Below are 14,368 nucleotides of genomic sequence, written 5' to 3' on the forward strand. Positions count from 1 at the left end.
AAACCTCAAATAAAATGTCTAACTTAGTTTGTTCTCACTCACGATTCAATGATTAAACAGACACTTTATAGCGATAATGCTCTCGGTTCTATAATCCAGTTGGACTCTTTGGGCATAATAAAGTAATAGAAAGAAGAGAAACCAACAAGTTTAGTAAAATTAAAACAATACTTTATTTCTTAAAGTTACAAAGTGAAAATTTAAGAGGAACTTATAGTATTGTGAATTAAACCCCACACAATCCTAAATGTTCTAACACAAGTCCAAAAGTATACAATGTTCCGAAGGAAATTCAACAATCACAAATATGTGATGTACCAATAGTCTTGATGTATGACAATGATATAATCCAGAATACCTTTGAACTAATTCACAATAACTCAAAAGTAGTGTTTCAATCCAAAAAGTCAATGAGCACTTTGTAATGTCAGTGAATAAGTTAAATAAATCATTCTTTTCAAAGCATATCTGAACACAGCATTAAATTATTCCCCAGACTGAACTTAAAAGAGGAAAAAATAATTAATTAAATCATCTAATATATAATAATTTCATTTAACGTAAGACAATAAAACGCATAGAACGTGTGTCATTATAAATGGAGAATTCGATCAAATTGTAAACAATTTGTCTTTTAAAAGATTCTAAGTTCGCAAATAAAGTTAGGTCTTGAATTCAAATTGAAGTAAGCATCTTTTTTAAATGGTAGCGATACTATTATCGATTTGTTCATTGAACTTATGATTTACAGCGATAATAATATCGATTCACTGATTAAACATATGCTTTATAGCGATAATAATATCGATTCACTGATTAAACATATGCATTATAGCGATAATGATATTGATTCAGTGATTGAACATATGCTTTATAGCGATAATGATATCGATTCAGTGATTGAACATAATCTTTATAGCGATAATGATATCGATTCAGTGATTGAACATAAGCTTTATAGCGATAATTATATTGATTCAGTGATTGAACATAAGCTTTATAGCGATAATTATATTGAATCAGTGATTGAACATAAGCTTTATAGCGATAATTATATTGATTCAATGATTGAACATAAGCTTTGTAGCGATAATTATATTGATTCAGTGATTGAACATAAGCTTTATAGTGATAATTATATTGATTCAGTGATTGGACATAAGCTTTATAGCGATAATTATATCGATTCAGTGATTGAACATACGTTTTATGGCGATAATCCTTTTATTTGCCTTACAGGTGAAATGTTATGCCTGATATTGTCTATGTGTTTTGGAATATCCCTAGCTATTCAAGCAGGTAAGCTTTTCTACATGCTTATTAAAGAAAACATAGGAAAACATGCGTAGTTCCACTTCGTCATAAAGTTTAAGAACCTTTTCACAAATCTGACCACAATGAGCAATAAACGCGCTTATTTTGTCAATTTGTATTTTAAACCTTTTATGCAGTTTTAGAAATCTCGTAACCTATGGACGATATGGTTTTTATTATATGGTAGTTAGTATCAGCCAATGTTATTAACACTTTTGGAACAGTTTATATATATATATATATATATATATATATATATATATATATATATATATATATATATATATATATATATATATTTTTCAATTCATAGAAGCAACAAGTTTTGTAAACTTTGTGCGTGTGTGTGTGTGATTAGGATTTTTAACGTAGCTTTACCAATTTTTCAGTTATATCGCTACGATGTCTGCAGTGTGGCAGTTTATAGTGATGTCTAGCACTGGGGTATCATACCGCAGTCTTTGGTATGAGTCGGCCGGAGTTCGACCTAGCACGACCTCCCGCTTCCGAGGCGGAGGCTCTAACCACTAGGCCACCGGAGCGGTAGCTTTTATAAAATTAAGCCAAATCATAGAGTTCAGAGTGAAAGTGTAAAGAAAGAACTTACTGTATTGCGAATTAAATCCCAAATAATCCAAGAATTACCAACACACGTCCTAATGAATAAAGTTCTGAATGATTTTAGTTGTATTCCAAGCAATTTGTAGACGCTAAATGTGTTGATGTGACTGTTGTGGCACGTGGTCTTTCATGTACTAATGTACCAACGAGCTTAATTGTACTGACGTACCAACAGTCTTGGTTGAATCACATTACAGTTTGAACTTCGATTATCCGTGAGGGTGCGGGACAGAGACCGTGACAGATATGAGAATAGATGGACAATATAATATGGACATTAAAAGTATTATACTTAAGACCGGGTCATCAAAACTCATAATATCTACATACATAGATGTGCCTGTTTTTAATGTTTTGACGTACAATGCCCTGACAGTTTACAGAAACTGACCGTTAATCGGGTGCCGGATAATCGATGTTCTACTGTAATACAATCCAAGGTTTTCTTGTTTCAGTTCACTATAATTCCCAGTTAATGTCTGTTTCCAAGAATATTATAGAGCACTTTGTATTTCTGTAGAATAATAAATAATTTCATCCAAATCAAAATCTAAATACAACGATATAAATGATTTCTGCCTCGATGTTATCGCAAGAATAACAATTTTTTTTCTCAGTAAAGATAAACATACAAACATATATATTAAATTAAAATATATATTTTAAAAATAACATGGCATTGAAAGTATTGGCATAAAGCGAATTGATATACCAATACTATTTGCATATCAAATTGTGATCCGCCCATGGCGCAATAATAAGCATATATAAACATTCTAGCGGCCGTCTGCAGTTGATTCTAGATCAGTGATAGATTTCTGCAAATTAATCATTAGTGACGTATGAAAATAACGATAAAAAGTATAAATAATCCACGTTTTTTTAAAATGAATTTAAGATGGTACACATATTCATCACAATCCTTTCTGATTTCTTTTCCCCCTCTCATGATAACGCACAATCTACGCAGAAATGTGGAGTGAGAGAGAAAAGGAATATCTGCTGGATTAAAACTTTGAAATAGAAATGACACCAAGTAACCTCCAAGAATATGGGTCGTCTTAACGATACGTGTCCACTTTCCTTGTGATTTATCTACAGTGTTTATAAGTGATACAAAGTTGCAAACCATGTCGACATTAAACATTAAATTCTCGGTTACGTGGTGCACATACTGTGATGTATTTAATGTTTTGCTTTTGTTGTTGTTGTTTCGTAAACATACTATAATGTTGGAAACATAGATTATTATTAATTAAATAAGAAAATGTCTAAATGCCTGCCCCTCCCCCACCCCAGGACCATCGTAGCAAGATACAGGCTAAAATCCATGAAATGACGAAAGGATGTTCGTTTGTGTCATCCCACGATGTCTCTGAATTTAAGAATGATGGTAAAAAGTGAAGTCAAACCGACCAAAGGATGAGAGAGAGAGAGAGAGAGAGAGAGAGAGAGAGAGAGAGAGAGAGAGAGTTAGTTTATAGGCAGTTGTACTGACTGTTGCGAAATTGGAATAATGACTTAGATTAACTGTAAATATATTAAAATATTTTAATTACCTCATGTTGGTTCGTCATTTCGCCTAGTTTCTATTCCACATAAATTTCCATGCGCCGGTAGATGAATGGTTTAGCGTTCATGTGAATGGCTTAGCAAACCAAGAAATTGCAGTGCTCTACTTTTATTATTAAAACCATCTTTCATGTTTAAATCATAAGTGTTTATTACATTGATTTAATCAATCTGAAGAAAAAATAGAAACTAAAAAAGAAAACAATCAACCTATCAATATGCAAAGGTGATTATAAATAGCCACAAAAGGCATAGAACTACATTTTGTAGCGGACACACTCGCGGATGTGAGAAGCTCAATCACGAGGTCAATACGCTATTGACTGTAGTAAATCTGAACTCCGTTCAAAGGACAAATATATGTATTTTGTATGTGATATAAATACAATGTATGTAAAGTATGTACGCTGTATCAATGATATACCTCTCGTTGTATAAATTTTTTTAAAATTAAAATGAAACTCAGCAAGCCTCGCTTCCTTTTAATGAAAAATGTATACATCTCGTGGTATATCATTGATACAGCATACACACACACACACATACACACACACACACTTAAAGTGACTTCTTTGATTATTTTCAGGCCAAACTTTATAATGCAGGCAAAGAGAGATCTCACATACATTTCGGGTTAAAACCTCTGAATCAAAATTCGGAAAGATGGGGTGGGTGGGTTGGGGGTGGGGAAGGAAATAAATAAGACTGTTTTCATAACCAGCATCGAAAGTGACTCCAGTATGGCTGTTATTTTGTATTGGAGTGGATCATCAGTTCAGCCAGACTGTCAAGTGAAGGTAAAATAGCATTAAAAATTAGCAATTTCCCCATGTTCTTGAAATGTCATCACTTGGCAACCAATAGCTCTTTACTACTACTACTACTACTACTACTACTACTAATACTATTCTTCTTCTTCTTCTTCTTCTTCTTCTTTATTATTATTATTATTATTATTATTATTATTATTATTATTATTATTATTATATGCACAATTTTAGGGAGCACTCCATCTCCACCAGACAACAGGGGGACTGAATTTGTGTTGATGTTCATGGAGAATTTAAACTATGGAACGAACAAAACATTTCCTCTTGAACTATACATTACAACTCAGGAACAGAAGGACGTGCACGTTACAGTTACCACACCGAAATGGTCTAATCCAGCCTTGAACGAAACCTTCACCATTAAGGATGGACAAGTGCACAAATTTCTGATTGATGATACTCTAAGAATGATAGGAAGCGATTTAAGCTCGAAGGGGATACATGTAACCGCGGATGCAGAAGTGGTGTGCTACGGTGCAAATAAAATGTCACTGTCCAATGACGTATTCTTGGGCATACCTACAGATGCTCTGGGCACAGAATACTACGCCGTGACCCATTGTGACTGTGATGGTATCGACGACACAAAGAGTGAAGTAGGGATTGCCAGTGCCAATGATGGCACATCAGTAACCATAACTTTGCCGAAATCAGATCCAACTTTAAGTGTAACATTGAACAACACAAAGTACGGCCCTGGAGATAGTTTTAAAGTAACCATGGATCGCTATGATACTCTTCAATTGCAGAGTGACCGGGACCTCACAGGTATCTTTTTCTACATTACAGGCTAAGTGTGAGATAGAAGTCTGAAGAAGAATTTGCTTCAGTACGATAATGTAGAAAAGCCAAATATTTCATAATAAAGAAATAATACCATCATCCACATTGTCATTGATTGAGATATACAATGACACCATTTTAAAATTCTTTTGTGACATAATTTGAAAAGAAAAAATACATGTAGATGTCTCAGAATTATGTCATGTCGTGCTTAATGGTTGTGTTACAACCATATCTAAGAGAAGATATCCATATATACATATTTACAAAAAAATATGGAAACATACATAGATACATACATATAGTATATATATATAGTATTCACACACACACACACATATTCTTATGTTTCGTGTTTAGGCTATAATAAACAGTAAGAAAAGAAAGAGTGGAAACAACAAGCTTTGAAAAATTTAACAAATGATTTATTTCCCTAGAAAAACACTGAAAAAATGAAAGAATAGGAACTTACGGTTTTAAGAATCAAATCCAAAAATAATCCTAGATTAATCCACGAATCAAATTTTAGAAGTCCTAGTAATGAAATGTTCTAATGAAATTTGAGTTCGAGTCCCGACGAAAAATCCAAACTTTAAGGCGATGACTTGTACTGTAGTCAGTATTGTGCTGTTGTGTCTACAGTTCTTTGTTGATTCACAAACAATAATATTTTAGTATTAGCATTTCCGAATAAAATTAAGAGAAATGTCTTTTGTACAATAATTCTGTATGAGTACTCAAATATTTCCAGGAAAAAGAATTAATCTTTTGGAATCTAGATAATTTGAAATAAGATTAAAATGTAACTCCAAACTGTCACAAACACAAGCACTTTCCAGTGTCCAAGGTAAAAGCTCAGACTGAGAAATATCTCTCTAAACATCACTAATAAATCTAACTACTGCGCAATTTCGGAAAACCCAAAATTGCGAAATAGGGATGCTTACAATCTAAAATCATGTACCTTGACCTTGATAAAAAAAACAATCATTTTACTCCGAGAATAAAATAAAAATAGAAAGTTGTTTACTTGTCTCAGTGATTTCTTAATCAAGGTCGAGAACTAAATCAAAAAGAGAACAGTGTTTCTGTTATTAGGTTTTTATGAAAAGATTTAGGTCAAACTGAATTTTCTTGAAAATACCGAATTCCTGATAAAAGCTATTGTTTTGTCGTAACTATGTATATGTTAGATTTCTCTCTGTATTTGATAGGCGTAACATTATATGAACCAAATGATTAAAATACACTCATTTTTTCTTTAATGTTAAGCGTTAATCATTTTAAAGTGTAGGTATACTAAATGTGGAAACGATGTTCTGCTAATCCGTTTTATGTTGTATACATTAAAGTGACTGCTAATCCGTTTTACGTTGTATACATTGAAATGACTGCTAATCCGTTTTACGTTGTATACATTAAAGTGACTGATAATCCGTTTTATGTTGTATAGATTAAAGTGACGGCTAATCCGTTTTACGTTGTATACATTGAAATGACTGCTAATCCGTTTTACGTTGTATACATTAAAGTGACTGATAATCCGTTTTATGTTGTATAGATTAAAGTGACGGCTAATCCGTTTTACGTTGTATACATTGAAATGACTGCTAATCCGTTTTACGTCGTATACATTAAAGTGACTGCCAATCCGTTTTACGTCGTATACATTAAAGTGACTGCTAATCCGTTTTATGTCGTATACATTAAAGTGACTGCCAATCCGATTTACGTTGTATACATTGAAATGACTGCTAATCCGTTTTACGTCGTATACATTAAAGTGACTGCCAATCCGTTTTACGTCGTATACATTAAAGTGACTGCTAATCCGTTTTATGTCGTATACATTAAAGTGACTGCCAATCCGTTTTACGTTGTATACATTAAATTGACTGCTAATCCGATTTACGTTGTATACATTAAAGTGACTGCTAATCCGATTTACGTTGTGTACATTAAAGTGACTGCTAATCCGATTTACGTTGTATACATTAAAGTGACTGCTAATCCGATTTACGTTGTATACATTAAAGTGACTGCCAATCCGATTTACGTTGTATACATTAAAGTGACTGCCAATCCGATTTACGTTGTATACATTAAAGTGACTGCCAATCCGATTTACGTTGTATACATTAAAGTGACTGCCAGTCCGATTTACGTTGTATACATTAAAGTGACTGCCAGTCCGATTTACGATGTATACATTAAAGTGACTGCCAGTCCGATTTACGTTGTATACATTGAAATGACTATTACAGTAATACATATGCAATTCTAACTATGTGGATAAGCGTAAACGTTACCGCATCTCAAAACGGTATATATTTATTTTCAAGGTACGCACATAGTTAGCGACAAGCCTATTGCAACATTCAGCGGGAACGTTAAAACCAATATTGGACTTGGGGCATCAGCTGACCATCTTGTGGAACAGCTAACATCCGTGGACAGATGGGGACGGCAATTTGTATCTGCACCCATTCCTGCTCGAACGGTAGGCGATTTTTTCAAAATTGTAGCCAGTCAGGATAATACGGTTATACGCATCACTGGCATGCCACCTATCACGTTAGCAAAAGCAGGCGACGCTACAAATGTAACCCTACCTTCAGACCAGTACAAATTGATCAGATCAGACAAACCGGTTCTCGTGACTCAGTTTGTCCAGAGCGAACAGGACCCACACGAGCCTGCTGATCCATCCATGATGATTCTTCCGCCGTATGAGTTATTTGGTTCGGACTACACCTTCACCACACCAGAGTATTCACGCCCAGACTTCGGAAACGATGCCAGGTTCCGTTATGAAAATTTGTTCATGCTAGTTGCGGATACATCGGAAAAAGATGGATTGCTTTTAGACGGGAAGCCGCTGCCGAAAAATTTGGTTTGGCATTCGATTTCTGGGACATCCTTATCGGGGACCAATGTTGAAGTTTCTCATGGGACGCATACAGTCCGTCACACAAATCCTCTGTCAATTTTTGGAGGCTATCTTTACGGTCATGCATATCATGAGTCCTTCGCCTTCCCGACTGGGATGCGTCTTGCTACGATTAATGCGGTAGGTAAAACCATGTACCTTTCCATAAGATATATTTTAGATTAGGTTCCTATCTTTCATGCACAATGAAAACAAATTTTCTAATGTAACTCGCAAACCAAACACCGTTACGGAAAATAGAGAATAAACTGGCATTTGTTTTTCATTGGACACATAATGATAACTGCTTAAAATAATTTTAACATATTTGACAACAAATATATAAATTGATCCTAAAATTTAAAAGTATTTCTTTAAAAGTTGTTAAAACAAACCATGACTTTTATGAAGCCATGAAACTATAAATTTACTTTTGTACCAATGTATTCAATTTATTGCTTTAGTATTTATTCAGGTAAGGTACTATTAATTGTCAGGGAAGGTACCATGGATTGTCATAGAAGGTACTATTAATTGCCAGGGAAGGTACCATGGATTGTCATAGAAGGTACTATTAATAGTCAGGGAAGGTACCATGGATTGTCATAGAAGGAACCAGTCAATGTCAGAGAAGGTACCATGGATTGTCATGAAGGGAAAAAAGAACATTGTAACGTGTGAAATATAATTTCTTAACTTGTCTGGGCGGCAGGATAGGTCGAATGACAAGGATATTGTACGAAGTATAGGAATACTGAATGTTATAAATTTCGTTTCCATCTTGTAAATCAGTTTGAAAATGCATGTTCACATATTCTTTAGTTAGATATTGACAGCATACATAAGCATTTTTCGTAACAGTATGACGTTAAATTTAAACTATCTTATCTTTCCATAGCCGCATGCACTGTCCTGAAATCTATACATGCAATACAGAATTGACCATGTTTTAAAATTTATTTTATAAATCGATATTTTCTTCATTCGCTACAGAAAGAATGTATTTAATTATGATCGAAAAACCTTTGTTTTTGGTTTGAGTGAAATTGTCTTTAATAATACTGCTCAAAGAAAAATCCTTCTTTCCAGAACTGCACGCCAAGTGCCTCACAGCCAGGAGATGGGATAGATAATGACTGTGATGGCAAGATAGACGAGGAACTTTGTACTCCAGATAACCAAAGAGCTGGTAGATTATGATGCATATACCATTATGACATTGCTTAGTGTATCTTAAAGCATGATGCACCTCAAAAATAAATAAATAAATAAATAAATAAATAAATAAATAAATAAATAAATAAATAAATAAATAAATTAAAAGTAAATAAAATAAAGTAACAACAACAACAACCCACAAAAACAACAAAAATGGCTTATCAAGTGCAATATGATTTTAAAAACAATAAACGATATCAACGACAGTACAAGATAAATTTATCTCAATACCAAGTAATCAGAATATTCTCTAGCCAATACTGGAATTTGGAGTGTGTCACTCACCTGCATTGTAGACGTTGCGAACATTTCATTTTCTTTGTGTATGCTTGTATAAAGGAAACTAATCTCCTGCATGATACTATTATTATCATTATTATTATTATTATTATTTACTAGATGATGATAGTGACGGAAAGAATGATGAAGACTGCGTGAAAGTCACACCAAGTAAGTAATTCGAGTTTGAGACTCTCGTATAAAAACGTTTATTTGAGCGTTGGCATTCTATTAGACCAAGTAACATGCTATTATTTTGTTCAAATCATTATTTCCTATTTTGGTATTATCTTGTTTGTGTTGGAAGAAGCTTTCACAGATTAACATCATGTGATGAAATTATGAATAAAAAGAAACCCGAATAATAGGTTTCTATTTTTAAACTTTTATATAACCTTCTCATTTTACTATTATCTGAAAAAATATTGCTAAAGAAAAGTGTGAATTATCAAGTAAGATCTTTTATTCAATGTATAAATATTTAAGATTGATTCATGACAGCATTGAAATGTTTTATATTGTTCAAAACAGCGTGGAAATGTTAAAGATTTATTGAAACTGCGCAGATTTTTTTGTTGTTGATTTATTCATACAGCGAATAAATGTTTACAATGTATTCAAAACAGCATAGAAATGTTTAAGATTTATTCATAACAGCGTAGAAATGTTTTAGGTTCATTCAAACAGCGCAGAAATGTTTCCATTTTTGATTTAAACAGCGTGGAAATGTTTTAGGTTCATTCCCTCCATTTGCTGTGGTATACTATTGTACACACTGTAAAAATTGTCTTTTCATAATATGAAATCTTCTGATCGTTCCACAAAGTTGACGGTCTGTGGTCTGAATGGTCTACATGGGGTACGTGTTCTGTCACATGCGATGATGGACAGAAGACGAGGACACGCAACTGTTCCAGCCCGACACCAAAATTTGGCGGGAAACAATGTGCTGGCAACGATACCGACTACCAATCATGTTACTCGGGAAAACCTTGTCCAGGTTTGTTACAAACGGCATTGTCCAGGACGCACCCTAATGCTTTGTTTCATATTTTCTTTTCTAACTTAAAACTGATGGGTTGATGCACATTACATGCCACTTTGTACAAACAATTCCAATGGTACTAACCAATCGCCTTGCTGCATCTGAACGTTACATGATAACTATTTGATCAAACTAGTTGCATAGCTATTTGAGATTAAATTAAACAGCAACAATACAAATCGTGTGCAAACAAATTATCACAACTTTAAGCGTGTCCATAAAATGTATATACGTTGAGCGAATGTAAATGTGAAATAATTTTTCCCTGACTTCGCATTGTTTTCTATTGGCATCGCATTCTATTGCGTAATGAGTCGTCGACTCGTTTAACGTGTTGAATGTATTTGAACTGTTACAAACGGGCAACATACAGTATCTTTTTCATGCAAGCTTATAGAATAAATTGTGAGTATATTTAAACAGTTTAGATCAGTTTAGCCAGGCGAATGAAATATTATGCCAGAAATATATTTTTACGTCCAAACATACTTCATCTTTTCAGTTGACATTGATCGGATTTGTAAAGCTAACAAGTCAGCCATCGTGGCAAGGCCTGACAACTGCGCTCAGTACTACGACTGCAGCCAGGACAATATGCCTGCAGGTGGACATCTGCTGGAATGTCCATACCCCCAATTGTTTAACGACGTATCTAAAAGATGTGAGGAATTTCAGAATGTGGTCTGTGGTAGAAGACCCGAACCGATGAATCCATGTAAGCAGATCTCTGAACAGTACATGTCACGTCGTTAACCTTTGAAAACAAAACGAAAGGGAAAATATATAAGAACCACCTAACCTCCGCAAACAAGCTTTTATTTGAATGATGGATATTCCGTTTGTGGGAGTTTTATTTGATGGGTGGATATTACATCTGAAGAGTGGATATTACATTTGAAGGGTGGAAATTCCATTTGAAGGGTGGAAGTTCCTTTGAAAGGGGTATATTCTATTTGAAGGGTGGATATTCCATTTGGAGGGTGGAAATTCGATTTGGAGGGTGGATATTCCATTTGAAGGGTGGATATTCCATTTCAAGGGAGGATATTCCAATTGAGGATGGATATTACATCTATAGGAATCTTATTTTTGTAAGAGACACGATGTAAAATTTAACTACAGAGTAACTACAAATGCTTCTATCAATGGAGAACAAAGTGAAAATTTACATGCAATTGCCACATATTACCATTTAGTTAAGATTGGACAGTGATTCTGAATAAAAGCACAGTCTTTCTGGATTCGATGAGATATAATCAAATGTACACAACCAACACCATTATCATCATCATCATTTGTTATTACTATTATTATTATTATTATTGTTATTACTATAGGCAACTACACACAAAATCTGTGTAACAAGAAAGATCCGTCCTGCGTCCCCTGTGGAGTGCGTCTGCCAAGTTGCGAAGGACAACCTGATGGAAAAAGACCCTTTGCGGTATTCGACCCAAAATATTTCACGTGCTTCAAAAACAGAACATTAGATTTGCAGATGTGTAGCAATGGATATTTCGATCTCCGTGCACAGAAGTGTGTACCGCATAATTCGAGTGAGTCCCGCAAAATACGTGTGTCCGCATAATCCAATTTTTTTCTTTTAGTAGGCTTTATTTGTTTCTAATTCAGGTGTAGAAACACATACAATCTAGAATTAAATAATTTTTAAACAAAGGTCTTTATTTACCGATGACAAACTAATGATGTTACTTTCCATTTCAAGCCGATAGCGAAGCAACGTTCTTTATTTACTTCAGTGAAATATGGATGAATTTATCTGAAATCATTATCATTTTAACAGAATTATATAAATGACGTTTTTCAATTTCTGTAGTTTAAGATTGAAAGATTTTTAAGTGTAATTTTTAAAATCAAATCATTACGAGGCAAATCAAAAAAAATTTCTTTGATCCAATTGTAACATTTTGATTCCTGACTGGCCAGAATCCCAGCACTTACTGACAAAGTTCTTAATTTCAAATTGAGTCTGAGTTTGTTTACAAGACTGGGTCTAAAACCACGAAACATGTTCTGTAATAATATAATGATAATGAAGAATCCATTCCGATTATCATGCTTGAACTAATGCGATGCGGCGGGGGGAGGGGATTATAACACGGAAAATTAAAAACTGGTCTGTTATATCTTGCTTAGATACTCTCGGATTCTTTTGCCGACTACATCCAAATGAAAAACTCGGATACCCTGGAGACTGTGCTAAATACTACGACTGTTCCAAAAGCGGAAACACTATGGCAGATCGAGTCTCGGAATGCAAGTACCCGGATCTGTTTGATGTTGACAGTCTACGGTGTCGAAACTTTACGGATGTTAACTGCACGACACGGATGGAACCACAGGCGCCATGTAAGAAGCTAGTAGAAGTGTAATTCTTAAATCAAATACCAAAGAGTTCGTTCCATTTGCATGATGTCAATAATATGCCAATCCATTACACAGGAATGCATGCACCGAGTTCGTTTGGTATTCATAGATACAATTTGATTCAAATATCCTACTAGAAAAATTTGATTCAAATATTCTACTTGACAAAATAAAATGAAAAATGACAAATCATTAATATACATTTTAGTAGTCTTTGGGTTTTCCCATGTGTTAATGGTTAATGTGTCAATTTATTATCAACATGAATGGCCAATATTAGGTGACGTTAAAATTGTCTTGGAAAATACTTGTCAAAAAGGTCTGACTGATTACGTCATTGCTTTTAATGATTCTTTGTAACAACGTTTGTATAAAATTTCCTTTAGGTCAGTACGACCAGAAGTTGTGCAGTCAAGGTAACAAGTCTTGCACTCCATGTCCCGACCGCCATGCTGACTGTAGGGGATTACCAGATGGTGTTAATCCCTACCCAGGAAAGCCTTGGACTGCAGGCTATATTGAATGCTTTATGAATAGAACTATGAAACAGAACAGATGCAATATTGGTTATTTTCACCCAACGAAACATCAGTGTGTTGAGGATATTGAGTCCAGTAAGTCAAAAACGTAAATGCCAACGTTCATGTTCTATAAATTGATCGTTCAACATCTAAATCGTTCTTTTTATAATCTTTTAATTTTTTACTCCAATGTAAAGTGTCCTACAGTGAAATGCAAAGCAACAAAATATAATAAATATTATTTTTTTTGTTGTCTCTATGTCAATCATTTGGTTTGACTTTCATCGTAAAAGTAATGACTATGGCTTGGAATAAAACTGCTTTAACAATATTTTTACTTTCTGCTGATATTAGTATTCTTTTAAACATAACAAAATGTTGAAATATAAGACACTCAGTCGTCTCAATAATTATGACACAGTTCGTTAGGTAAATCCTTTCTTAATTAATTGATATCGACACTTATTTCTATACACCCATCCTCTCTCTCTTCGTACAGAAGATATTACAGAATTCTGTCATGCCAATCCAACAGCCCTTGTGATGAAGTCGGACAACTGTGCCCAGTATATCAATTGCTCTTATCCCAATTCTACAATTGGACCCTATGTACAGGAGTGCAAATATCCTGATCTATTTTCCTTTAATGATAAAAAGTGCGAGAATTTTACAGATGTCCAGTGCGGGAATCGAACCGAACCACAGGAACCTTGTAAGTATACCTGGTATCACATGTAGCTTTATATGAAGGCACAATGGCGAATACGAAAATAGGGGACCTCATTAAATATGCATTGGTATTTGGACTAACTGTTGTAGAAAATCAATTGTGTTTTAAGGAGCAACAATATTCATAATTTTTTCATAA

General features: G+C 34.1%; 1 protein-coding gene across 1 annotated transcript in view; it reads left to right on the top strand.

Moving 5' to 3' along the window:
- The first annotated feature begins 4,336 nt into the window (after positions 1 to 4,336).
- The window catches only part of LOC149793028 (uncharacterized), a 103,936-nt gene continuing 93,904 nt past the window's right edge, over positions 4,337 to 14,368 (top strand). The window contains exons 1-10 of the mRNA XM_089968939.1: positions 4,337 to 5,105; positions 7,463 to 8,190; positions 9,139 to 9,238; positions 9,667 to 9,717; positions 10,373 to 10,546; positions 11,094 to 11,306; positions 11,929 to 12,147; positions 12,749 to 12,961; positions 13,366 to 13,593; positions 14,036 to 14,212. Coding sequence (XP_089825065.1) covers positions 4,337 to 5,105; positions 7,463 to 8,190; positions 9,139 to 9,238; positions 9,667 to 9,717; positions 10,373 to 10,546; positions 11,094 to 11,306; positions 11,929 to 12,147; positions 12,749 to 12,961; positions 13,366 to 13,593; positions 14,036 to 14,212 — 2,872 coding nt within the window. The remainder of the gene's footprint in view (positions 5,106 to 7,462; positions 8,191 to 9,138; positions 9,239 to 9,666; positions 9,718 to 10,372; positions 10,547 to 11,093; positions 11,307 to 11,928; positions 12,148 to 12,748; positions 12,962 to 13,365; positions 13,594 to 14,035; positions 14,213 to 14,368) is intronic.

The sequence above is a fragment of the Sinohyriopsis cumingii genome, chromosome 8, assembly GCF_028554795.1.
Source record: "Sinohyriopsis cumingii isolate HCF-2022 chromosome 8, ASM2855479v2, whole genome shotgun sequence".
NCBI classification, from domain to species: Eukaryota; Metazoa; Mollusca; class Bivalvia; order Unionida; family Unionidae; genus Sinohyriopsis; species Sinohyriopsis cumingii.